Consider the following 27,012-nt stretch of genomic DNA (forward strand, 5'->3'; position numbering starts at 1 on the left):
TTCTGCTCCACAGGGAAGACTGAATCACAAGAGAGAGAATGGGAGAGCAATATAATAAGTGATCTATAATAACACTTCAGTCTCTTGTACATAGCAGAGCATCTTATTTATTTGTCTCACAGACTCATTTCCTGAAGCGAGAGGCACTTTGAGACAGCATCCTTCCCCAAGGGCTGGCTTTCACCATCAGCCACATGTAGGAGGCTTAAGGGGTGGCTGAAAGCATTGCTCGGCCCCACAGCAGCATCCTCAGCACTCCGCTTCCTGTGAACATACAGCCCTCATAAATCCTTTCTCCCTGTGTTGTTTCTTGCAGGTAAACTATGACCACTTTACTATTAGCGTTTGTGTGTCTGCGAGTCGTCACCGCAGCCACCTCTGTGGAGCTGTCAGGTACGTGCCCTGGGGTGTGGGAAAGCGGGACTGAGCAATGTGCTGCACTCTGGCCCCATCCCCAAGCCAGAATCCACGTACACACAGTCTCTCTCTGCTCTTGCACTTGGGGAGCCAGGGAGATGGCTCCAGGCAAAGGCAGTTTTACTGGGAAACAAAGAGGATTTCAGCATTCCCCTTTTCAAACCCTATCGGGTGTGATCTCATAGTGTGGGCAGCAGCTACACTGCAGTAGAGCCCTTCATTCCCACATCCAACACTGGTCCAAATCCCAAAAGCAAACACAGTGATGGTTGTAACTTCCCTTTTTTGCAAGCGGTTTTCAACAGACTAGACCAAAAAACGGTATGTCTGAACATGGGGGAGCAGCTTTGCGAGCAGATACAGGCACTGGTGCCGATGGAAGCACTGGATATTTTGGATTCGATCTGTTATTGACGTAACCATTGCTTTGTTTGGCTACTAGCAGACAGTAGTGATGGCCTGGAAGTGAAGATACCTGAGCAGTCTCCCCTGCGTGTTGTCCTGGGAACCTCCCTGAACATCCCTTGTTACTTCAACATCCCAGAGGAACAGGACACCAGTGCTCTGCTGACCCCACGGATCAAATGGAGCAAGCTCTCTAATGGGACCGAAGTTGTCTTGCTAGTGGCCACCGGTGGGAAAATCCGGCTCAACACCGAGTACAGAGAGGTGATCTCCTTGCCCAATTACCCTGCCATCCCCACCGATGCCACCTTGGAAATCAAGGCACTGAGATCCAACCACACTGGGATTTATCGCTGTGAAGTGATGCATGGGATTGAGGACAGACAAGACACGATAGAGGTCCTAGTGAAAGGTGAGATCCTGCCCTTGCTCTTTCCTCACAAGATTTTGCTGCCAAGCCTGGGCAGAAGGGAGGAAGAAATAAATGGGCAGAGGAGGTACTGCTCTTCCCAAAGGCATAAATCCTTTCAGTCAGGTCACGGATAAGGCGATGGGTAGATGAGCAGAAGCCATGGGCCAGACATTTATTTTAGCAGGCAAAGACCAGACTAAACAAACCAGTAAAATGACTCATGGCAGAATATACGGCAATAAAATGACTTTTCTGGCAGAAGGTGAGTTACAGAGAGATCAAGGCGACCTTGTCTGGAGGTGGACTGGACATGCTGGGCTACTGCTCAGAGGGGTGAAGCTGGAATAGGGCCATTATAAGACCTTTTATTTCTTCCAAACAGTTTAGGAGATGGGATTCCCTCAGCTGGAGACCTGGTCTGTTCTGGAAAAGCTTTCCCCAGAATCTTGCAAAGCCCATCTTGGTAATAGGTGGATAAAATAACAAAAATTTCCTACAGTCCTTATGTTTATTGTGCTTTTTGCTTTCAGTGTAGGACCAGGAGGCAGTTCCTACTGCAGCAGTGAACTGGCAGGTCTCTGCTGCTCACAATGCACTGGGGTAGATATCTAACAGCGGAGGCTGGGAGCCCTCTCAATGCCTCTTGGTGAATTCTCAGGCTTGACCTGAAGCCTGCTTGTCCAGACCAGAGCATACCAATAGCCACCCTTTATAAAGGTCCCTCTACACCAAGAAAATACAACTTAGATATGTTTGGAGCAGATCTGGAGATTTTAAGTGTGTTTGCCTCTTGTTGTTTCCTGGGTGTTTGTATGGTGATTGACACTCTGCACCCTTGGTCCTGAGCAGGACCTTGGGAGGTGGTAGCTTTCAGACCTGCACAGCAGGACAGTTCCTGCTCTGCCCCACCACTGATTTCCGAACCCTGCATTTGAAACGCTGCACAGAGCTGTATCAGGGAATTATTGAGTCCTTCTAACAGAGAGTGATACAGCTCTGTGTTCTGGGCCATGGGTTTCCTCCCTCTGTTCATACCACTATTCAGGTACTGGTTTTTAATGCACCACGACTTTGTTACAGCACCATGGGACAGAGCAGTCGCTGTCCTAAGTCACCAGTGTGCTCCACAAGGTCCTGAGAAAGGAGCCCATCAAGTCACCCTCGGCTTGAGATGCTCAAATACAGACCATCAGCATAAATAGTTCATTGTTCCTAGTTGACGTGTAGTATCTGTTCTTTGAATCTGCAACTTCTTTGGAAGGAAAGGAGCTGGTTGCTCTCTAGCGGATGTGTCAGTGATGGCCATTGTGTTTTCCAGGCATCGTATTCCACTACAGAGCAATCTCCACAAGGTACACCTTGAACTTTGAGAAAGCAAAGCAGGCCTGTATCCAGAACAGCGCGGTCATCGCTACTCCTGAGCAGCTGCAGGCTGCCTACGAGGATGGGTATGAACAGTGTGATGCTGGCTGGCTGGCTGACCAGACTGTCAGGTAATGAACGGTGGAGGGGAAAGGAAAGTCACGGCAGGGTGGTTTGGGGAAGGCTTCTGTGACGAAGCCACTGACAGCAGTTGAGAAACAGTGGCTAAATAGCAGCTGTTGTAACTGCTGGTGTACAGGGAGAGGTGGTGGATTGCAAGCCATTCTCAGTCAGGGGGAATCTAGAGTAGGAAAGCAGAGTGACCACTGTCCTCCTCAGCTGGTGGTGACAGCTGAGTGGACAACAGCTTAATCCCCATCCTTCATCCTCCCTGAACAAAACAGATGCTACGCCAAGATGCACAAGCGTGGCTCAGCTGTGCATTCCCCACTGGCCTCATGTCTTCAGCCAGTGCTCCCGGGGATCCGCTGTGCCCAGGACCATCGGAGGGAAGGCAGGACAGCAGATCACCCTCCCCTTCCCCATATCCCAGGAAAAGCCTTAAATCATCCTACTGCGCAGCGCTCTGCGGCTGCCCCCCAGCCTTGCTGTGGCTGCCAGGGTCCTGCCCCCCTCTCCTTACACACCCTCTCTCCCCAGGTACCCTATCCACTGGCCCCGGGAGCGCTGCTATGGTGACAAGGATGAATTTCCAGGAGTGAGGACCTACGGTGTCCGCGAGCCAGATGAAACCTATGATGTTTACTGCTACGCAGAGCAAATGCAAGGTGATTTGGGGCTTTTATGGGTACTAGACACAGAAGCAGGTAAAGCTCTGATCATGCCTAAACTGGACAACAGTAGATACGGAGGGAGAGGGCCTAGAGGCAAGACAGGTTAAAGATGGAAAAGCACATATCCCAGCAAGGCCAGATGTTCTCTACAGTCCCTTTGTTGGGCCTTGGACAATTTTAATGTCAAATGACTAATGCAGTACAGAGGGGTGGAGCCCATCTAACCTCCACCGGAGCCCATGCTGTCCTGCGAGTCTCTGGTGATCTATCGAGGGTGTGACATCAGAGCTGTCCATCACCCGTGCTTGTGACAGGAATCCACTGAAATACTTAGCACACCAGAACTGAAGCTGTCCTTCCTCTTCCTCTTGCCCTCTGGCTCCATCTGGTTTGGTCTGTTTTGCTCCAGTCTGTACTTGGTCTGTTAGTCTCCTGTTCCTCTGGTCTTCATAATCCGTCAGCAACACGGGGTTGCAGTTCAGCTGTAACACACAGGACTTTTCACCTTATCCAGACTCTCAGGAGTGGGAAGGGGCAAGAAAGGGAATTGGGATTAAGTTCTACAGCTAATTCCTGTGCTTACGGATGGTGTGATTGCAGGTAAAGTCTTCTACGCCACTGCCCCCGAGAAGTTCACCTTCCAAGAAGCTTTTGACAAATGCCGCAGTTTGGGAGCCCGTTTGGCCACCACAGGAGAGCTGTACTTAGCCTGGAAGGAAGGCATGGACATGTGCAGCGCAGGCTGGCTGGCCGATCGCAGCGTCCGCTACCCCATTACCAGAGCACGGCCCAACTGCGGGGGAAACCTGGTGGGCGTGCGGACAGTGTACCTGTACATCAACCAGACGGGGTACCCTCACCCTGACTCTCGCTACGATGCCATCTGCTATACTGGTGAGTGTATCAGGGCTGTGGGACTCAGCAAAGTGTCTCTACACAGCAGCAAGCAGGAGCTTCCTGGCCAGAGAGAACCTCTTGCTTCTTTAGTTGTTTTTTTTTCAAAGGAGGGGAAAGCAGGTTTGGCAAAGGACTTAGTCCCCCGTTCACGTTCAGGTAGGAGGCAGCAGATCCAGAAAGAGCACAGATGCCTGACCTGTACGGGGGGCTCTGAGGAGGTGGGTGTAACACAGCCCACTTCCTCCCACACCTTCCAGCTTTGGTAGCTCTCCTGGAGACATACAGGAGAGCTCAGATGCGTCATGTTCAAGACTTTGAATGCTGGAGACAGAAAAGAAGGTGAAAAGGATCAGGTCTGACCCTGAACACGTGTACAATGCTGTGATGTGGCACAGACACGTGCCTGACTCCACGCTGGGATAAATCAGAGACTGCAGCAGCCTCTGGCAATCAGAAATGGGGCAAAATTACACCTAGGAAGTCGAGAGCATCCCAGCTACTCCCCCTCTCTTCTAACTGCTCACTTCTCCCTGCAGCAAGAAGGGGCAGAGCACAGTGGTATACGGTCTGTTCAGGGCAGCCAGAGGCTGACAGTCAAATAGGATTGCCAGCTTTAAAAAAATAACAAAGCTTTAAAAAAATAATAACAATGCTCTAAAATACATTTTGAAACCCCTTTGATACAGACCTACTGTGCCCAGATGTGTGCATGATCAGTGTGTCAGGAGGCCCTGTAAAACCTCCCAGACCCCTTGGGGGTATCCGGGTATGTGGCCAGGCTGAAGACTGGTCCAGCAAGCCGTGGCCTGCTGGTTATCTCAGGGTATGCATCTGCACCTGTTGAGTACAGCCAGCCCTTCTCTGAACATCTCTATCTGATTATCTGAACACCTTGAAGTCTGAGACGTTCTGGCTAAAACGAATTACCAGGGAAATGGAGTTGGAAATAACTCGAGCAGGGAAAGCAATATTAGGAGAAAAGCCTGATGGTGTCTTATCATTTATCCTCCGCAGCTCAGCCCTGCCTTGCTGTGTATCTAAGATGTCCCATCCCTCCCACGCCTGCCCAGTTTTGCTTTATGCTACTCTTTAAACTACCATCCTCTCTGTAGGCTGACCTGCTCAGCGGCATGTTAAGCATGTTCTCCTACACCCAAGGGATGTGACTTGAGCAGAAAAGTGATTTGAGAAGGGAAAGGTGGGAGTTTGGGTATATTCGGCTCAGCAAGTGGCCTTGGCTGTCCTGGTGGTGGGGTTAGCATGCTCCTGTGTGATGAGCTCTTAAGTCACGCCCTGGGCAAAGCAGGAGGAGATCGCGATCCTGGTGAGACTTCACTGAGTGTGAGGATCCAGCTGTCTTTCTCTCACAGCTCAGACCTGCTGTGGAGGTTATCCAAGCTCCCCTACTCCCTTCCGACCACCTTAAATTCCTTGCAGCCGGCACTAGAGGTCAGTGCAGACTTGGATATGAGCACGGTGTTCCCGGGAAGGAGAGCTGGGAGAGCAGGCAAAGCCTCCTCTGACTTACCAGCTGTCGAGCATGCGGTGGCTCGTTGCTTCTGACTCATGAACGTGCCCTCAGTGCTGAGGTGTTGTAAAGAGCCATAGCAGAGGAAGGAAAGCCTTTTCTTTTACCAGACCGTCACGATTTCCCTGCTTCTCTCCGAGTCAGCGAACACCCAGCTTGCTAGCCTGACCACATCCTCTCTGATTGCTGCTTTGTCTCCTGATGCAGGGGACGACGTCGAAACCCTAGTCCCAGGGCAGTTCTTCGATGAGACAAGAATTGAGCTGGGCAGTGGTTTCACTGTCCAGACTGTTACCCAGACTGAAGTGGAGCTGCCTCTGCCACGCAATGCCACAGAGGAGGAGGCCCGTGGCAGCATCGCCACCCTGGAGCCCATCGAGGTCACACCCACTGCCACCGAGCTGTACGAGGGCTTCACTGTCCTGCCCGATCGCTTTGCCACTGGTGGCACAGTAGAGACAGCTGCCCCAGAGGAGGAGAACGTGACCATGGCGGGTGTTACAAGGGTGTGGGCTGTACCCGAAGAGGTCACCACCGTAGCTTTAGGCACTGCCATCATCACTGAAACAGCAGAGGTGAGCTCGGTGGAAGAGATCACTGGGGTGACCGCCACACCAGGACTAGAGCCTACCTCGGCGTTCACAGTGGAAGACCAGCTCGTACAAGTGACAGCAGTCCCTGGTGTTGGTCTCCTCCCTGAGCAGCCCATCTCCCCCACGGGTAAGTCACCAGGACTCCGAGAAGCCTGAAGATCAGTTTCTCTCAGAGCTAATAATTTAGCTGAAAACAGCCCGAGCTTCTGCCATCGCAGGGGGCGTCCATGTCCCTGGAGGTGCGCAGGCCTGTTTGGGGTCATGGACAGGCTGAGTGCCTCTACTATCGTAGGACGGGAGGTTTGAGGAGGAGGATGTGAGCCACCCCGTGATGCGCTAAGGGCTCAGCTGGCTGATGGTTGGGGCTGCAGTGGTCACTGCATGTGCATGTGCATCTGTCTCCAGGAAAGGGGAAAGCCAAGTAGGAATACCCTAGAGGAGGCTAAAGAGATCCCCAGAACATCACCCTTGATGCAGCAGAGCTCAATGAATGAGGCATCTCTATTAAGTGGATTTGACAGGCACTGGTCCTTGCACTGTCATTGGGAAGGCCCTTTCTGTGGAGGGGAGGCCCCATATCTGCTGTCTTACCACGGCTGCTCTTCCCCCAGGTGTGGTGTTTCATTACCGTGCCGCCACCAGCAGATACGCCTTCTCCTTCGTCCAAGCCCAGCAGGCCTGCCTGGAGAACAACGCAGTTATCGCCACCCCCGAACAGCTCCAGGCTGCCTACGAGGCTGGCTTTGACCAGTGCGATGCCGGCTGGCTGCGGGACCAGACAGTCAGGTAAAACTATAGTGACTTGGGCAAGACACCTCCCAAAAGGACAATTCAGCCAGGAAACTGAGGCTTTACTCTGGTCTGTCCTGCTGTGTTGCTCATCAGCATTTAAAGCCTTCCTGAGCTAAGGCTGTCTCCAGCCATGATGCTCTAGTAGCAAATAGACCTTTTCTCCTCAACCTGTCCTACCCGTTTCCTACCCTGTGTATTCATCCTGCAGCAGTGAGCTACCCTGACAGGTAGGAAGGGCGGAGGACACTTTGTATTCATTACACCAAGATTGAAGTGGACTTGTTCCAAGTCACGCTGGGGTCTCTGAACACCTCTAATGGTGAAGTGTTCATGTCCTGCTCCCAAGGACATGGCGGTTCTTCAGTCCAGAGTACATAAGGCTGACCTTGGGTTACCGCCTCTCTTCTTCTTTTGGTAGGTATCCCATTGTGAATCCCCGAAATAACTGCGTAGGAGACAAAGAGAATTCTCCAGGTGTGCGGTCGTACGGCATGCGCCCAGCCTCGGAGACCTACGATGTGTACTGCTACATTGACAGGCTCAAGGGTACGTGCCCTCCTTTCCTCTGGCCACAGCTGTGGAGTAAAGATCTGCTTCACCACATCTGTGTGTGTGTGGTGGGATGCAGGGACTCACGCCTGCTTCCTCTCCCATCCCTCAGGTGACGTGTTCTTCGCAACCCAGCCAGAGCAGTTCACCTTCCCAGAAGCTCAGCAGTACTGCGAGAGCCAAAATGCCACGCTGGCCTCTGTTGGCCAACTCCACGCTGCCTGGAAGCAGGGCCTGGACAGATGCTATGCTGGCTGGTTAGCCGACGGCAGCCTCCGCTACCCCATTGTGAGCCCCCGTCCCGGTTGCGGTGGGGATGCGCCCGGTGTGAGAACTGTCTACCAGCACTACAACCAGACAGGTTTTCCTGACCCGCTGTCCCGACATCACGCCTTCTGCTTCAGAGGTACCCTTCCACCCGTTGCAGGGCATGTAGACCTGTCTCCTCAGGAAAAGGGAATTCGTGAGGGAGGCTGAGAACACTGAGGTGTTGGTTTGGGCAAAGCACTTCACCAGCATCTTGGACTGTGAATTTTTTTAAACTTCCTCCAATACCTTTCTGTTCCAGCTCTGCCACCTGTGGAGGAGGAGGGGGTCACCTCGTTCCTTGAAGAAGATGTGCTGGCAACCCAAGTGATCCCTGGAGTGGAGGGAATACCTTCTGGGGAGGAGGTGACCGTGGAGACAGAGTTTGCCACTCACCCTGAGAATCAGACAGCCTGGGGGACAGAGGTTTTTCCAACCGATGTGTCACTGCTCTCAGGTGAGTCAGAACTTCCCTGTTTCCTGGGTCATGCTTGGCTTGTGTTGTAGGGTTGGCACCCCTCCAAAATAAATGGTCTGTGTCCTTGCTGAACAGGACTCCCTCTAAATCTAGATGACTATCGCCATATTTGCAAAGTCTGAGGCTGCGCACACATGAGGAGCTACACGTGTACATTATTGAACTCTTGTCTAGGACTGATGTAATGACCAGCAGACCAGAACTGACAGAGCACCTTACAAAATTTGCTGCTGTGTATCTGGGGTGGGGAAGGCAGACTAGAAACAGATGTCAGGCCATGCCTTTTAGGGAGGACAGAGCTGCAGTGTGGTTAGAGCAGCACCAAACTTTTTCTCTTCCACTTGTTGTCTCTGAGGAAGCAGTAGCTTGGTTTTGGCACCTGGGAATTGGTGTCACTGTTGCCATCCTCCCATGTCAGATTATATATACTGTTAGTTTCCCAGAGACATTTAATTTACAGTTGTCAAAGTTATAATGTTCATTAGCACATATGAAGGGACCAAATTATTTCTGCAAGCACATAGGGCTTTGTGCCTTTATCCCAAAGGTATCAGTTTGAAGGTAAAGTCAGTTCAGGAAATCATTAATGCCTTCTTTAAAACACTTTAGTAAATAATTTTCCTATCCCTCCCTTTGTTTGCTCTTTCTTTTCCAGTGAGTCCTTCTGCTTTTCCTCCAGCTACTGTAATACCAGAGGAAACAAGCACCAATGTGTCCATCAGCGAAGTGTCAGAAGTGACTGAATCTGGGGAACATCAAGTCAGTGGAGAACCTTTGGCATCAGGGTGGATATTAGGAGTCCCAGATACAAGCGGAGAACCAACTTCTGGAGGTTTTGAACTTAGTGGAGAACACTCAGGGGTTGGAGAAAGTGGATTACCATCAGTAGACCTACATACTAGTGGCTTACCATCAGTAGATCTACATAGCAGTGGCTTTCTACCTGGAGAAAGTGGGCTACCCTCAGGGGACCTGAGTGGCATGCCTTCTGGCTTCGTTGACATCAGTGGCTTACCTTCTGCAGAGGAAGATGTACTCGTGTCTACTTCAAGGATACCAGAAATCAGTGGGATGCCATCTGGAGTGGAAAGCAGCGGCCTGCCTTCCGGATTTAGTGGAGAAATCTCTGGCACTGAGATAGTCAGTGGTATTTCATCTGGAGAGGAAAGTGGACTCACCTCTGGCTCTCCCACAGTCTCCCTTGTGGATACCACATTGGTGGAAGTTGTAACGACAGTGCCAGAATGGCGAGAGGAGGGCAAAGGATCCATTGGAATCAGCGGAGAAGGAGATCTGTCAGGGTTCCCATCCACTGAGTGGGACACCAGCGGCAGAACCCAAGGGTTGCCCTCAGGGACTGAGCTCACTGGGGAGCCTTCTGGGGTGCCTGAGGTCAGTGGGGAGCCTTCTGGGGTGCCTGAGCTCAGCGGGGAGCCTTCTGGGGTGCCTGAGCTCAGCAGGGAGCCTTCAGGAGTACCTGAGCTCAGCGGGGAGCCCTCAGGACTGGATGGCAGTGGAGAACCATCTGGAACATATGAGGTCAGCGTCTTGGTGGATGTAAGTGGCCCTACTTCTAGTATCGATGGAAGTGGTGAGGCCTCAGGCATTACCTTTGTAGATGCCAGTCTGGAGGAAGTGACAACAACCCCTGAAATTACTGGGGCAGAAGCAAAAGAAATTTTGGAAATCAGTGGATTGCCTTCAGGAGGTGGAGATGTATCAGGAATGATATCTGGGAGTTTAGACACAAGTGGTGAGCCTTCTGGGCATGTAGACTTTGGTGGGACTGTTTCTGGAGTGCTCGAGATCAGCGGACATCCGAGTGGAGTTATTGACAGCAGTGGAGAAGTCTCTGGAGTTGATGCCACCAGTGGCCTGCTGTCTGGAGAGGAAAGCGGACTCACCTCTGGCTTTCCCACAGTCTCTGTTGTGGATACCACTTTGGTGGAAGTTGTAACACAGACATCAGTTGTGCAGGAGGTGGGAGAAGGGCCATCTGGCATGATAGAAATCAGTGGATTTCCTTCTGGAGACAGAGGACTATCTGGAGAAGGGTCTGCAGCTGTGGAGACTAGTGGGCTTTCTTCAGAGACAGGAGACTTCAGTGGAGAACCATCTGGAATCCCATACATCAGTGGAGACATTTCTGGAACCACAGATCTAAGTGGACAATCTTCAGCATTGACTGATATTAGTGGGGAGGCCTCGGGGCTTCCAGAAGTCACTTTAGTCACTTCTCGTTTAGTAGAAGTTGTGACAAGACCAACAGTATCACAGGAATTGGGTGGGGAAACCGCTGTCACATTTCCCTACGATTTGGGGCCAAGTGGTGAGGCCTCTACATCTGGTGAACTAAGTGGGGAAACATCTGCATTGCCAGAAAGTGGTACAGGAACATCAACAGCTTATGAAATCAGTGGTGAAACATCTGCATTTCCTGAAACGAGCATAGAAACATCAACAATTCAAGAAATTAGTGGAGAAACATCTGGCTCTCCTGAAATTATCATAGGAACATCCACAAGTCAAGAAGCCAGGGGCGAAACATCTGGCTATCCTGAAATTATCATAGAAACATCCACAAGTCACGAAGTAAGTGGCGAAACCTCTGCATTCCCTGAAAGTAGCACAGAAACATCCACAAGTCAAGACATCAGTGGGGAAACGTCTGCATTTCCTGAAATTAGAATAGAAACATCCACAAGTCAAGACATCAGTGGGGAAACGTCTGCATTTCCTGAAATTAGAATAGAAACATTCACAAGTCAAGAGGCCAGAGGTGAAACGTCTGCTTTTCCTGAAATTAGCATAGAAACGTCCACAGTCCATGAAACCAGTGGAGAAACGTCTGCTTTTCCTGAAATTAGCATAGAAACTTCCACAGTCCATGAAATTAGTGGAGAAAGTTCTGCATTTCCCGAAATTAGAATAGAAACATCCACAAGTCAAGAAGCCAGGGGTGAAACATCTGCCTATCCCGAAATCTTCATAGAAACATCCACAGTCCATGAAACCAGTGGGGAAACATCTGCATTTCCCGAAATCAGCATAGAAACTTCCACAGTCCACGAAATCAGTGGGGAAACATCTGCATTCCCTGAGATTAGTATAGAAACTTCAACAGTCCATGAAATCAGTGGGGAAACATCTGCATTTCCTGAAATTAGAATAGAAACATCCACAAGTGAAGAAGGCCGAGGTGAAACATCTGCATTTCCCGAGATTAGCATAGAAACTTCTACAGTCCATGAAATTAGTGGAGAAACATCTGCATTCCCTGGTATTAGTATAGAAGCACCCACAAGTCAAGAAGCCAGGGGTGAAACATCTGCCTATCCCGAAATTAGCATAGAAACATCCACTGTTCAAGAATTAAGTGGGGAAACCTCTGCATTTCCTGAAATTAGAATAGAAACATCCACGAGTCAAGAAGCCCAGGGTGAAACATCTGTATTTCTTGAAACTAGCATAGAAGCATCCGCAGTCCATGAAAACAGAGGGGAAGCATCCACATTTCCTGCTGCTAACATCGAAACAGCTGCCACATCTTTGGCCAGTGGTGAGCCCTCTGGTGCTCCCAAGGAGAAGGAAATTCCTGCCGCAACATCTGGAGCTGTGACACACTCAATCACAGGCGTTTCAGGGGAAACTTCTGTCCCAGACATTGTAATTAGTACCAGTAGACCAGATGTTGAACCAACACAAGGACCCAGCAAGCATGAAGAAGCTCAGCTCGAAACAGAGCCTACCCCTCCTGCAGTGTCAGGACAAGAGACAGAGACAGCTGTTGTTCTAGACAATCCCCACCTGCTTGCCACCACTACTGCTGCCCTGCCTCAAGTCTCGCAAGAAGCAATAGATGCATTAGGACCCACTACAGAAGGTACTGTGTCTTCTCGTATGGAAGGGAATGCGCTGGGAAGGGGAAGGGAGGGGGCATAGCTGTCATTTTTTTGCTTCTCCTATAGCAGAAAACATTAACACAGAAGCAGACTTGAGCAGAACACTATTGATTGTGGTGGGAAGCCATAAACATGTGAGGTTTTTCACAGGTCATGTTCAATAGCTTCCGTCTTAACAGATGATAATCTATGTTCAGGCAGGTAATGTAATTACTCTGCCACCATAACTGCATCCCCAGAAGACTCCCGGCCATCCCTCCTGCCTGCCAATGGTAATTACATGCCCCAGGCAGGAGCAGCAGAGGACCAGTTCAAGAGAAGCACCAGGAGATACCTATCTGGCCTTCCCCAACTGCACCATAGCAGTAGGCGTCAGTCAGTCCCCTGAATCACTGTTCCTGGTGGACACAGCTGCAGCCCAGCTGTGATGAGCAGCACAGTGGAGCTGGCATCTGCCAGGAACATGATGGAGGCATCATCTGCTTGTGCCCCCCAGGGCGCCCAGATCATCACTGAGACATAGATGACCGTGCCCCTTTGTGCTGCCAGAGGTGGGGGCTCAAAAAAGACTATTCTGTGAATGGTCCTTGAGAGCCACTCTGACCAGGTCCCTGGGTGTGATACAGCTGGGGAAGGCACTAGGGCCACTCTGAAAATGCTCTAAGCCATTGCTATAATCTAGAGAAAACAACAATTTTTTTTCTTTTCATGTGGAAATAAGAGCAAAACCAGCTCCACCCGCCAGAGACTTCCACCCTGTCTAGTGGATGCAGCTGAGAAGTTGGATAAGATGGGCTGCAAGTCTCTGTCCTGCTTTGTTTCTCTTTCCGTGATGTGTTGACTTGCTGCCTGTATCCCTGAGCATTTCACAGTGCTCGCTCCGGGAGGGGAGGCTGGCCCTCAGCAGCTTCGCAGCGCTGAGGGGTAAGAGACAAAGCAAGCCAGCTGGAGACAAAATTCTCTGCTCTCAGTGCTGGCTGCGCTGAGTGCAATGTCTGCACCAGGCAAACCGCTCCGATTCCCTGGGCACACAGCATGGCCACCCCTCTGGTCTGTGTCTCGCACTGCTCTCGGCGGCTGGAATGGGCTAAATGTGTGAGGCAACGCTCAGAGCATTGCTACCTTTTGTCATCTCCGCTGATAAATGCCCTTCCTTCCACCCCGCCCCTTTTTGGTGTTTTAGCTCTCTGTCTTTGGTAGGATCCCTTGCTGCCGAGTATAAACAGACACAATATTTAAATCTGAGTAACCCTTTACGGTGAAAACAGTTGGCTAGCTTCCTGACGAGCATCCCCCAAGACCCACGTGCCATGGAGGCATTAGGATACTGAAGAAAATGAGCTGGGATGTTGTTGTGCTTGCTGGTGGCTGCTTCTTGGCCGAGGGAGGAGTCCAGTCCCAGTAACACAGTATGTCACACAACATCCCTGGCCATGGCTTGCTGTCACTTTGCTGGAATCAGTAGCAGGCTCTGGGTGACAGGCCCCATTTGAAAACCATCAGTGCTTGTGCTGTTGTAGGAAGGTCCTATATATGCTCTGTTCTCAATGGGCCACATATTCTTGTAGAACATGTTGCTTAAGTATTGTGCAAAAGGTATGTGCAAAGAGATTTGTTCAGTTCCTTCCAGCAAAAATAATATTACTTCCACCCCCTTCCCACATTACCTCCTGAACTGCTTCTTTTGGGTTAATTTCCACCATTCAGCAGAGGTAGCTCTGGACTCAGCAAGGGTCCGTAAGTGCAGGGTTTTGTGAAGCCCAGTCTGGTTTCTAACATCATTTCTATCCCCAAAGTGCTTCAAATGAGTCACTGCATTTCCCTCTGCGTCACTCCTCTCCCTCTGAGGAAACAGGTAATCACAAACCTTTGTTCAGACCTGCTCATGACACGCTGAGGCCCCATCCGTCTCTGCTGAGCAGTTGCACAGAAGCTGGGTGAGGGCAAGTCAATGGGGTTCTTCTCACAGCACCGGTCCAGCCTGGCACGGTGTCCGGGGCTTGGCAGGCTGCTGCAGGAGGTAAGCACCCCAACACGCCCCTTGCACACCTAAGGGGCTCTGCTTTTAGGCCATGCCCACTGCCACGTCCAAGCCTGAAGACAAAACCGAGCCAGCAAAGGCAGGGCTGAGGGGAAGGAAGGAAACTAGCCAGTGAGGCTCAGCAAAAAAAAAAAAAAAAAAAAAAAAAAAAAATGTTGGCCCAAAAGTATGGTTTTATTTCACTGCTTTTTCTTTTTATAAATTACCCACAAGGCGATTGCCAGATTCTTCAGAGTATTTGTTAGCCAACATTCTTGTGAAGTATTCTGAAGGAAAACCATGTGTTCAGCAGCTCATGTGTGAAGAAGCTTGAAAAATGTTCTGAAATTGGAACAAGTTTTGTACTTGCAAGTCACAGAGATGATGATGTAGCAGCTGGGTGTTCTTAGCAGGTGACGGGGAGAGGTAAGCGACAACTGCATGAAGTTGAATTGTAGACTCTTTATAAACTACAGATAGACTTGAGTACAAGTGCATGGCTTGTGCTCCCACCAGGGAAGATATTCGAGGGTGAAACGTCTCTTTTTGTTGGTAAGCTTCTTTACTACCATGTCCCTAGAGGGTTAAATTCAGTCCTGGTCAGGGTCTGAAGAAAGATCATCCAGGTGGCAAGAAAGTATATTGACCATGGACTAGCAACACCCCTGCAACAAGGCAAACTTCTTCTAGAGAATTCAAGCAAAGTGATGACAAAAGAAGGGGGAAGCAAGAAAAATAATCACAGATTTCCTTCTTTGGGTCATTACTCTTTACGGTGCTCTGGGAATTGTGTGCATAGAAAGTCTACAGGGTAGAACCAGAGGCTGGAACACAAAACGCTGTTTCCCATGTTGTGGCTGCCGCCTTCTTCTACCTGAAGCTTCCCAGTCCTGAAATTCAGCTTTTGCAAGATGATCAGTTCTAACATCCGGGTCTTGTAGGCACAGAGTTTGTAGGATATAGTGGACGCCCGTAAGCGCAATTAATTTTGGCTGACATTAAAGCATGGGTGAAGCTAGTTCAGCTTACCAAAGGAGGTTAGAGTGAGGAGCAGGGAAGGACGTGGCTGTTGCCCTCTTATCCTGTCATTGAAGGGTTCCGCTCAGCTCCAGCCATGTTTTTAGTTGGATGATTGAAGAAGAATGATGGTTTTCTGCTTTGCCATAGCCTCTACTTCTCTCTCAAATCCAGAGCCAGAGGCATCAGAAGACTAAAGATTAACGCTTGGAGTGCCAGTATTTTTTAGCATTTAACCAAATTGAAGGCCACACACGCACATGTCTTTAGTCTGCAGATTGATGCCTCCGAGACGATGGGAACCCAACAAGCTTGAAGAAATAGGCTTGGAATTGTCCACAGGCTTGGCTTCTTCATCCAGAGTTTTGCCAGCTCAGCAGGTCTTTTTGCTTCTGGTAATATTTGAAGGCAAATAATTATTAGCTGAAAAAAGCCTGCTGGCGCTTCAGTGAAAGGCTGTGGTTTGGAGCACTCTGACCAGTCAGTGACCTAAAAACTTCACTCACGTACGAAGGAAAAAAGAGAAATGTGCTGAAATGGCAGCTATTTATGTGAAGTTTTGCTTGCTGGTGAAATCAGTTCATGAAGCCTGCTGCCTATGGCCCCAACACAGCTGAAGGTTAGAATCCAAAGGAGGGAAAGTTTTGATGGGCTTTCCTCACTCTTCATGCCCTGAAAGTCCAAGAGATGGAGTTTTGTTCATCCAGAGAAGATCAACCCAAATTTTAAAAGTCTAGAAAACATCCTCCTGACTGATAATGTTCCACTTAATGTGAAATGAAGAGTGTGTGCTCATGAAGGAGATGGACGTGGCTGGCTGAGAGACAAACGAAAGCACAGGCTATGTGAGGCTGACCAGATGATCTGATATGTCCTGGATATACTGTCTACATTGCATTAAAAGTTTATTAGCTTAATTAGAACATTTCTCTGAAGAGTCAACCTACAGTCCTGGACCACTGTCATGTATATGTCAGCCTATTTCTAGACATAGTATTTTGGAGGCAGAAATGTCCCAATTCCCTGAGCTTTCCTGAGCTATCCTTCCACAAGAGCCTTGGACAAATCAAAGGTCTCAGCAGATCAACAGGTTCTCCTGGAAATTTGCTATTCTCTGGATGAGTACAGCTTTTTAAGGCTGTAGCATCTGCCCCTTCTGCTGTGTGGAGGCTCTGGTTTAATTAACATAGTTAATTATTTTAATGACTTCATTGTTCATCGTAAGTGGCTATGTGACGTTTGATGCTAGCATTTTACTTAAAATGTCAAAGAACTGTTTCCTCCGATTCTTCCTAGTCTTTTCTTGCAGAACTCAGCCTAAAATTGCTCCAATGTTTTTCTTCACTATTTGAGCTGTCAGATCAGCAGTTCCAACTTCCCAGGAGTCTTTGAAAAGCAAATTTAATTTGTAGCTGTATTTTTTTTTCCTCAGTCTCTAGAAGATAATTATCTAGCTGGTCCCTCAGTCCCTGTTTGGATAATTGCAGTTACGAGGAGGCCTATAAAGAAAGGGCAAGGGACACAACAGGAACCCTTGGACATCCTGAAAATGCCTTGCCTGTCTGTCTAACCTTTTCCTCTTTGCAGAACAACAACAGGAGTTTAAATCCTAGCGTATTTCTAAACCAGTTGCTCCCAGCTTCAGGAGAACCGTACAGTTTGCTCAGGGTTCGGGTGATAGCATCCTCTCTGTACATAAGCTGCTTCTCCTCGGTAGCTGTGTTAAGCACAAGGCTGACCTTGTTTAATGGGTGTTCTTGCTCATCTTCCACGCAGGCTGCCATTGAGAGAATTGCACAGCCTGTATTGTTCTAAAAAGTGTTAGCACTGCTTCTAGTATTGTCTTCTTAGCTTGGGATGAAGGATTTTAAAAGCATTTCCTCCTCACCACTGACACTGCGTGTGCACTTCTGTGTGCCATTTGCCTCCTGAGCAAAACCGATCTATTTCTCTTTCATTTCTAAAGGATTTCTCTTTCCAGTTTCCATGATCTAGTACAGTAAATTGTTTTCAAAGGCATTGGGAGAATACTTGTGCTTAGTTGCACCAAAACAAAATAGTTCCAACTAAATATAGTATGTATCTGGCAATGTAACAGAAATCTTAGGAAGAAAACGGCAGAACGACTTCGAAGTTTGCGTTGTAGCTATGTAACTCCCCTTGCGTTCTCCGGCCAACAGTTTACATCTTCCAGATGCAAGACCTTTTTACATTGGATATTTTGTTTTAATTCGTTTTGGAGTTGTTGGGTTCTTTTAATCTGTAAGTTAGACCTTGGCTCCTGTTAGTAGCAAAAAATAGAAGCCGTTTTGACAAAGATTTGACTAATCTTTTGCAACTTCTGGGCAATATTAACTGCAGTATGAATCGTTTTCTAGAGCTGCCAATTCTGCGTTATGCTCAAGAAGTGAGTTAATAGTATGTTCTCAACGGGCTTCCTATTCTAGGCGTTTTCTGCCCTGTCTTTTTTTTAGAGCTGAGGCTCTTGAAAGACAAGGGCTGTCTCTGCTCTGCATCCCCTGCCACATCGCCTGTCCTTTGTTAGTGCTGGGCAGTAATAGCAGCAGTCTTGTCTTCTTGGCAGTTGATAAGCACACGAGCTGCCTCTCACAGCAGAGCTGATTTCTTGAATGACTGCTCACCCAAGCAAGTAAATAACTCGCCTCTGTGTAGGGTCCCTGAGTGTCGAGGTACCTGGCAGCCAGCAAGGTGGAAGCGGGCGTTTGCCCCGTGCTGAGCAGAGCTGGCCGCAGGCTTTTCAGCTGGGGGATTTACTAACCTCATTGAGCTCTAAACTCAGTGGACACCTTTATGGTATATAAAAGGTTCTGAAGAAAATAGTCAAGTGTTATGTCATAGATAGGGGGTTTTTTGGTTTTGTATTTTTTTTTACTGGATTTCTTGTCTCATGTAATTCCTGTGACTTTGATGCAGTGTCCTAGAGACACACACAAACCAACTTGCCAGGGTTTTCCAGAGAGAGCACCACTGAAAATTTTAACATTTAGAACTTGCTTTTCTAAAAAACCTCCAAGACCTGGCTTTTCTGGGAGGACTAGCATCAGCAGTGCTTCCTCCAACCCAGCAGGTAGGTTTGAGTTTCCTGATATGAGCTTGGTGAGGTGATTCTACCTCAGATGGAGATAGGGTCAGTCCCCCAACAGCCCAGTGGGCCGAAGAGGAAAGAAAACCTGTCTGTGTCTCACTTGTATTTGTTGCCTGGTTTTCCAACACTACACCCTTTCTCTATGTGTCATATATAAAAGTGTATCTCTGTATGGAGAGATATATAACATATATATTGTATGCAGAGATTTGTTTTTACAGCGTATCTAATATATGCAATCATATTATATGCAATATCTGTAAAAGGCAATTCTGTTCCAGTGTTACTTCCCAGCTAGAAATTTGTAGCAATGACCTTGTACGTGTGTGCCTGCTCTCTCCTCCTCCAAGACCAGGGATGGCAACTCACAGCAGGTCTCCTGCACCTCAGAAGAGATCTTGGACACGCAAAGTTTTAGCCCACATGGCCGAAGACAGCTGAAGGCTCATTAATCCCTGCTAATGTTCTGCTTCAGCTCTCACACGTGCTTTGCTCCCACTTCTGCAGCACGCTTTCCGCTTCATGGAGCCTAACGGACAAAGGAGAGCATGGCCTTACTTGTTCAGTTGGTGCCCTCTGGAACCAACACGGGCTTCTGCTGCCACTGCTGTTGGGAAGCCAAGGGGCCTCTAGAGATGTAATCACCCCTCAGGATACCTCATTTTCCTTTATGCTATCTATCTTCTCAGAGCTCCAAGTGTGACTAATAAGCAATAGCCCACCAAGTTCGGCTCCTCTCTTCTATTAGGCCTATGACTCCCATTTTGTTCTGGAAAGTCTCAAAATATTGGTGTCATGGAAATAGGAATTCTCTTCATGTTGCAGTGACCAAAGAAATCCAGAAAGCATTCATGTTTGGAAGGGCAATCCAGAAGAAAATACTCCTTCTGTCAGAAAAGGACTGCAAAGCTGGAGTGAAAGGTTCATCAGCCGTGGAGGAATAAGAGCATTGCTCACAGTGATACAGCCTCAAATAAAGATGGCAATCTTCATGCTCCAAAGCACGAACAGATTTACCATCCAAGATCAGAAGGAATTTTCTCTCCATTCAGTTCAAATAAAGATGGCAATCTTCGTGCTCCAAAGCACGAACAGATTTACCACCCAAGATCAGAAGGAATTTTCTCTCCATTCAGGCACATTACAGAACAGTCAACTTTTCATTGACACGTCAGACATTGGCCACTGAGTGACTAGACAGCCACATCGCGTATAACATGCATCTGCTCTCATATTTCAGGGGACACTGAGCAGCTGGGCCATTGTTCTGCAGGGAGACGGTATCTGACCAAACATAATCCAGTCAGAAGATGAACACAGACCCTGGGGAGTCACTGCTCTACTTTGGTATTTCCAAAGCCAGCACATTTATCACCCTTGAATGTCTCCTCACTAACCTCTCTGATGCACAAGAAGAGCACAGAGTGTTGATCAGCACTTTTAAAGCCTCACTTTTCTTCTGAATGTGAAAGAGAAACATCTCGCATGAGGATCTAACCAGCCATCATTTAACCTAACCTGCGTGGATGTATTCCCACTTCCTTCCTTAGCCTTCCTCCTTGTTTCTGAGTTGAACAGCTCTGAAATCTTTCCATTCTGAATGACTCTCCTTCTGATTCCGAAGCTCTATAAGCAGGATTAAGGCTCAGTCTGAAGAGATACGGGGAGAAGAGATTTTACTTTCAGCACTTCCTGCATTTTACAATGTGCAGGTACAAACCATCTACCTTCAGAGCATCTATGCTTCTTTCCTTCTGCACCAAGATATCAGGGGATGGAAGGCCACCAAACGATGGCATTTACAACCCAGGCTTGTGCTTGTGCAAGTTGAGAAACATTGTAGAATAGGGTGCCGAACTCTTCCCATACCAACTTCTCTTTTCACCTCCAGAAAAGCAAAAATGATCTTAAGGGCTAATCTATCTAGATGGGAAACTAAGAGTGGTTTCCTCCACCAAGACGGAACCCACAGCTGGAAAAGAGGTACCAGCTTCTTCCAGCCCCATCACAAACAAGAGAGCGCAGAGTGGGGACAGATCTGGAGAAAATGGCACTGCACTTCAGTATTCTTCATCGAGGAAGAAGACCCATATCTAGGCCTAAGATCCTCAAAGGGAAAAAGCTGAGGGTCTCTGAAGCACGTTTGAACTCACTTCTTCTCTTCCCTGCACTTCCTTCATCTTCACTGAGTAGATATTTCTTGCTCTGGAACTTCATCTAAATTGTGGTTAGGAATAAACTAGTAGTGAGCACTGGCAACCAGGAAAGCCAGTTAGGAGACAGAGATCTGTTTCAGGATGTTTCTTTCACTTATGAGAATTCCATGTTCGTCCTCATAGACCCACAGCTGGTGGAGACACAGCAAGCTGGCATCAGGCATGATGCATCAGGCAGAGACAGCGGACCAGGAAGAGTTACCACAGCTGTCAAAGACACTGAGTGTTGGATACATCTTGCTGAGCTTGTACCGATAGCTTCAGAGTGCTGTTCAACCACCAACTGACTGAAAAACAGTGTCTGCCTTGTAGGGGGGTTGGGTCTCTTGCCCTCATCCTTCCATCAGCAGCAGTGGCAGTATGTCTTAAAATCAGACCCTAGCAACTACCAAGTTCCCCCAACAACTGCTATTCCCTCCTAAACAAGCAAGGAAACAAGCTGGTGCAGTTGTCTGCTCAGAGCCCTAATGGAAGCCCTTGATTTCTTGCAGACACTGATGAGTGCCACTCAAGCCCCTGTCTGAATGGAGCTACCTGCGTTGATGGCATCGACGCTTTCAAATGCTTATGCCTTCCCAGCTACGGAGGGGACCTGTGTGAGATTGGTACGGCCTTCCTGGCTTCAGCTCATCTTACTAACTGCTGCACTACCTTGTTCCTGCCCTACCCCCCAGAAAAGTTATCACAGTGCTCCCATCAGTCCTGCCCTCGTCTCAGTAAGCTAACCTTTAAAAGCAGCTTAAAATACACTAGGCAAAAGCTTTGAGACTTTTGCTTACATATTTTGATTAGTTTGTTCATCACAGCACCAAGCTCTCTAAGATTCCTAAGCACGAGCTTCTGGTGTCTTCTTCAACTTCCTCTTTTTTTGAAGTTTCTTTAGTGAAGCTCCATAAAGATGGTAACAATGTTGATCACAGAAGTCGCTGTCTCTTTCTGTCAAGGGTCCTTCCGTTCCCCTGTAACAGCAGGGAAACATCTGACTACATCTTCACCCCAGGCAAACTTGCTCTGCTAGACTGGAGTTTCAAGGAAAGACGCTTCAGCTGAACCATGAAAAATGATTGTGTTTCTCTCTGTGAAGATGCAGCTGAGAGAAGCCTCGGTCACCCCTGGAATCTCCACCGATTTGACACAGCGTGACATTTTTCCATCTCTTCAACGTGGCTTCCTGTGGCAAAATCAGCAGGGAATGTATATCTTTGAGAAAACATGAAGTGACCTATTTTTCCACCAAATTTAGGTACTCTGACCTGCACTAATACTTCTTTTTGTTTGTACAAGGAAAGAAAATAGTTGTGGGGTTTTTTTTCTTAAACCTGATGGAAGTCCAAACCTTCATCAGCTTAGCTGAGGGGAAGTTCACCTACCTTGCTCAAACAAAAGAGAAATACGGTTACAGTGTCTTCTTCACCTTGGCACAAGTGATGATAATACAGATCGGATTTTCTCCTCCCCTTTCTCTGCGTATCTCTTTCTGCTTCCAATATGGACATATGGAGTAGACCACAAGAAGGCAGCTCAGGATCACTGGGCAGGAATTGTGCTGCCTTAACATCACTTTTCTAACCAGTCCCTGATTTACCCATGCCTGCTACCTGTTGCTGAAGATCTCTGTAATCCAACAAAAGACATTCTACCCTGCGGCTACTTATGATCTTCTTTGGTCCAAGCCAGGCTTGATTTCCTCTCTTCTCTGGTTTATGGGCTCGTGATGCCTGGGGGCTATAGCCCGGGAGAGGCAAGAGGAAGCCAGTGCCTTGAATTCAGTGGAGAATGTAAATCTTCATTATCCCCATGAGGCAAGACCATCCTTTCTGTCGGTCTCCAAGAAGAGCAGGACACTATAGGTGAGCTCTGCCATCTGTGCACACAGCCTGTCCTTCTTGTCACCATGACAGTGTCCCCTCCAGAGAACAAAGTTTTTGTCGTTCTTTTCTGAGATGATTGCTGTCACATGTCCCTACAAGTAACAGCTATGTAAGAAAGAATGGCCTTTCTCCTTGGAAATGTTCTGTTAAGGTTCTGTACCATGTGCTGTCCCATCCCCAAGCCATGATGACAAGGAGTTATATTTGAGCTGCTGGAAAAAAGTCTTAAATCTCAAGACAGAGCATATTTTCTGTTCCCCTTGTGCAAGCGATCTGCCTGCAAAGACCAAGAATCCTTAGAGCTTCAGCTACTTCCAGATAATCCATTCAATCTGTTGCAGAAGGCAGAAAATGTTTTAAATGCCTCTGCTAACTGCCAACTCTTCCAATATCTATGAAGCATCTGCAATCTCCAGCTGGAAGACCACCGGAAGGGTGGATTAGGAGGAATCAGTGTGATGGCAGGTGATAAGTGCTTTGACCTACCAAGTCTAACAAAGAAGAAAGAAACTGCGTACCAAAAACCTTACTGGAAAGGGAGAGAGGCTTGAGGACTCATGAAAGCCAAGAGCAGCAAGTGCCTGAGAAAGGATGGTAGATTGGGCATCTGAAAGGCTGAGATTAAGCACATTTCTTTTTCTGTTTCCTTTGGTCACATGGAGTAGATGTGTGGTGTTGCATTGCATGGGAGCTGTGAAGGTCTTTCCTGGTGGTTTCTCCTCTGCTATTCCATGCGTGGTTTTATTTTTTTTAATTGACGGGTTCAAGTCTTTAGTGTTTTTCATATGGTAAAAGATGTTTTGAAAAGCTGAGAAATTTTTTTACTTCTCTAGCAGCTTCCAAGCTTTTTCCTTGAGACTTCATTTTCTCTCTCTGCCATGGTAAGTTTCTGCCTCCGCCTCTTTCCTTCCATCTTGGTAGGCTTGCTTCTCCTCCAGAGCCCCAGAACCACACCAAGGGATGCAACCACCCAAACCTGGGCTCTCCTCCCCTCTTCCATTCTCAAGATGTACGTGTTGATTCTGGGCATCTGGATTCAGGATTTGGAGTTTCCTCCCAAAGCAAGAAAACTCTACAGGCCAGCACAAGTGGGAAGAGATCAGTTCTTGCTTCATCAGTTCTTCAAAAACAAGAGTCCAGAACATGACACGGATTTAACTGATGAGGATTAAGTTTATATCACATAAGTTTTCTAGTAGCATTGGTCACATTACTGCAAATGTGGGGTCTTCATCACAGGCTCCCCTCTCTGTGTGTGTCTTGGGCACCTCCTAATAACTTTCCCTGGCACTTCCCACAGGCAGCAGTGTCAGGGTTTGCTTTTTAGTGGAAGTGATTATGTGTTTTCCCATGCCATGACAGCACGAGCTGCTAAGAGGTGAGTTGGAAGGCTTCCAGACCCATGCACCAACTCCTTTCCATCCCTCCTTTGTGTGTTTCAGACCTGGAAAACTGTGAGGAAGGCTGGACCAAGTTCCAGGGCCACTGTTATAGGCACTTTGAAGAGAGGGAGACTTGGATGGATGCAGAGAACAGATGCCGACAACACCAAGCCCACCTGAGCAGTATCATCACCCCAGAGGAGCAAGAATTTGTGAACAGTGAGTGCTGAGGGCAGCCTGAGATTGGGCAGGGGTCCCTCTGTTAGACTCTGAGTCTATGGGCAGATTTATCTCAAATGACATAAACCCCACAATTTCTCCCACTGCTGTTCAGATATTTCCTCACGAGGCCTCACCCTTGCATGGGAGAGGAAGAACCGTCCAGCCACGAGACAGAAGAGGGCTATTTCTCGGCTAGGACAGATCTTCACTCTTAGCATGTTGCTGATGTGGCTTGATCACAAGATGTTCACTTGATGCCACAAGCACAGTGACCCATGCCAACGTGGGTGGATCCATGCTCCTGGCGTGGGTGGATCCATGCTCCTTGCATGGGTGGGAAGGGAGATGGACAAGCATGATGTGGAGGATGTGGAGAAAAAAAGACATCTGGGGCTAGTGACTAGGAACGAGCTGAATGACTCAGATGTTCCAGGGCCAGAGACAGCTGAGATGGCAAAGGAACACTTCCAACAAGGTGTAGGGGAACCATGACTCACTTTTCTCTTCCCCTCCAAATCTTCTAGGCCACGCACAGGTCTACCAGTGGATCGGCCTCAGTGACAGAGCTGTGGAGAACGACTTCCGCTGGTCCGATGGGCACTCCCTGGTGAGCCCGCAGTGTGGCGTGGGCAGGCACTGGCTTTTGGAGGGAGGAGGAGGTTCCCCTTGGCTTGGAAGATCCATGTACTGAGTGGTTGGGTTGGGCATTGAGTGGAGACAGCCTTAAACTTTGTAAGGCTCATGGTTTTCCCAAGTCTCTAGTGAAACTGGTCAGTTAAGCTCCTGGGCACCATTGCGACAGAAATAATCTCTGTAGTAGCAGTGCTGGCAACCCATGGTCTCCTCTAGTGAGATGCATGAGGGAAGCAGCAGCAAGGATGAAAGAGGGAGTGGGAGAGGGAAGGACTCAGCCTTAGACAAAAACTTTCCTCTCTCGGCAGCAATTTGAGAACTGGCGGCCTGGCCAACCTGACAACTTCTTCGCGGCGGGTGAGGACTGCGTTGTGATGATCTGGCACGAGCAAGGCGAATGGAACGATGTTCCCTGCAACTATCACCTCCCTTTCACCTGCAAGAAAGGAACAGGTCAGCACCCTGCACTGCACCACCGAGGATGGGGGGGGCTCAGGCAATGGCCATGGAGCTGGACTGGAGGCCCCAGTGAATATGAACTTTTTATCACCCTTTCGCAAAGGGTGGTCAAAGAGGTGGAAGAAATCAGCAATAAAGGTTGGCCAGGGCTCTAGTAGAAAGTTTTGCAAGACCTTGAAAACAAATAAGACAAGCCGCCCAGGATGGGATTTCATGTCCCCGGGCAGAGCCATACCCTGGCTGCAGCATCACTCCTGCACACCAGCTCCATGCCCTCCCATGAGCACAAGCGGCTGTCATGATGCCCAGCTCTCGCTGCCTCTCCAGGTGGCAGGAATGGAGGCTTCGAGGCAAACCACTGCATAATTTCAAGGGTCATCACAGAATTTCCACATCCTGCTGCCCCCGAATGTTGTGGACAGAGGCAATCACAAAGGGATTTAAGGTTTTATGCACAGGAGAAGAGGAGTGATGAGGTTGTGCATGCTTGGCCTGTGCCAGGCGGGCAGGAGCTGCCTGCCTGTGAGCTGCCCACTCAGACAGGCAAGACATTTTGATCTCCCCATGTCTCTTCCCATCTCCTGCAGTGGCCTGTGGGGACCCCCCAGCGGTCGAGAACGCCAGGACCTTCGGCCGGAAGAAGGACCGCTACGAAATAAACTCCATGGTGCGGTACCAGTGCAACCAAGGCTACATCCAGCGCCATGTGCCCACAATTCGGTGCCAGCCCGACGGGCAGTGGGAGGAGCCGCGGATATCCTGCGTAAACCGTACGTCTCAGCCCCTTTCCCTTTGAGTTGGGGCTGATGCATCCCTGCAGCTGGGAGAAGGATCTGGGAATGAGGGGAGCATCATCTTAGGGTATAGGTTAGCTCCAAGCCAGGCAGAAGGTGACATCATGGTCCCATTTACTTGTTGAGAGCTCCCCCATGATGGGTCCATGGGAGCTGGCATCTTCTTGGGCAGGTGTGAACCATGGGGGCTGGCTGGCTGGGCAGCCCAGGTCATTTCTGCCCTGGAGGGTCCTCCACCTAGGCAGGGTAGGGGCAGCTCCGGAGCCAAGAAAACGGTAGCAAGGAGCTTAGCAAAGGCCCAGGCAACTTATAGAAAGGAAAGGAAAAAAAATGACTTCTGAAAGGGGGAGTTTTGGCACCACCTGCATCAGCAGAGAGAATAGAAGGGGGGAACTGTGGTCCCCCAGAGCCCTTCCTCAGCATTCCCCTTCCCTGGGAGCGGACAGGAGCCCTGCAGCAGAGCTGAGCCAAGGGACAGGGCTGGGCTCCTAATCCTTCTCCTGTCAGGCTTCCAGCTGACGGCAGCCAGCCCTCTCCCACTGGTGTCCCAGCCCACTCCCAGGCCTGCCTACACCCCTATCCCATCCCTGCTTGCCTGCAGCTTCCCAGTAATTCCATCAGTTTTGGCCAAATCTCATCTGTCCTGTGGCCTCCTTGCCAGGTTCTGGTCCAGCTGGGCAATTCCAGCTACAGCAACAGTCCAACAGCCAGGGAAAGTTGATACAGGCTTAAGGGACAAACCTCCGCCCCAGGGAGGAGATGGGAAAAGGAGGGATAAAGGTGTCCAAGGGCAGCCGTGTAGTGCAGACCAAGCTCCTGATCCCCTTGGTTTTGCCACGGACCCAGAGAGCTGTAGG

The 27,012-nt window shown here is 49.0% G+C and overlaps 1 protein-coding gene across 1 annotated transcript in view; it reads left to right on the top strand.

Annotated features, from left to right (window-relative positions):
- The first annotated feature begins 323 nt into the window (after positions 1-323).
- ACAN (aggrecan) overlaps positions 324-27,012 on the top strand; it is a 27,761-nt gene continuing 1,072 nt past the window's right edge. Inside the window, exons 1-17 of the mRNA XM_010131873.1 lie at positions 324-393; positions 863-1,234; positions 2,553-2,727; positions 3,257-3,384; positions 3,991-4,284; positions 6,023-6,535; positions 7,020-7,194; positions 7,619-7,746; positions 7,862-8,155; positions 8,318-8,512; positions 9,189-11,499; positions 11,560-12,416; positions 21,286-21,399; positions 24,108-24,266; positions 24,794-24,876; positions 25,211-25,355; positions 25,949-26,131. Coding sequence (XP_010130175.1) covers positions 324-393; positions 863-1,234; positions 2,553-2,727; positions 3,257-3,384; positions 3,991-4,284; positions 6,023-6,535; positions 7,020-7,194; positions 7,619-7,746; positions 7,862-8,155; positions 8,318-8,512; positions 9,189-11,499; positions 11,560-12,416; positions 21,286-21,399; positions 24,108-24,266; positions 24,794-24,876; positions 25,211-25,355; positions 25,949-26,131 — 6,196 coding nt within the window. The remainder of the gene's footprint in view (positions 394-862; positions 1,235-2,552; positions 2,728-3,256; positions 3,385-3,990; positions 4,285-6,022; positions 6,536-7,019; positions 7,195-7,618; positions 7,747-7,861; positions 8,156-8,317; positions 8,513-9,188; positions 11,500-11,559; positions 12,417-21,285; positions 21,400-24,107; positions 24,267-24,793; positions 24,877-25,210; positions 25,356-25,948; positions 26,132-27,012) is intronic.

Source organism: Buceros rhinoceros, unplaced genomic scaffold, assembly GCF_000710305.1.
Source record: "Buceros rhinoceros silvestris isolate BGI_N320 unplaced genomic scaffold, ASM71030v1 scaffold3060, whole genome shotgun sequence".
Lineage (NCBI taxonomy): Eukaryota > Metazoa > Chordata > Aves > Bucerotiformes > Bucerotidae > Buceros > Buceros rhinoceros.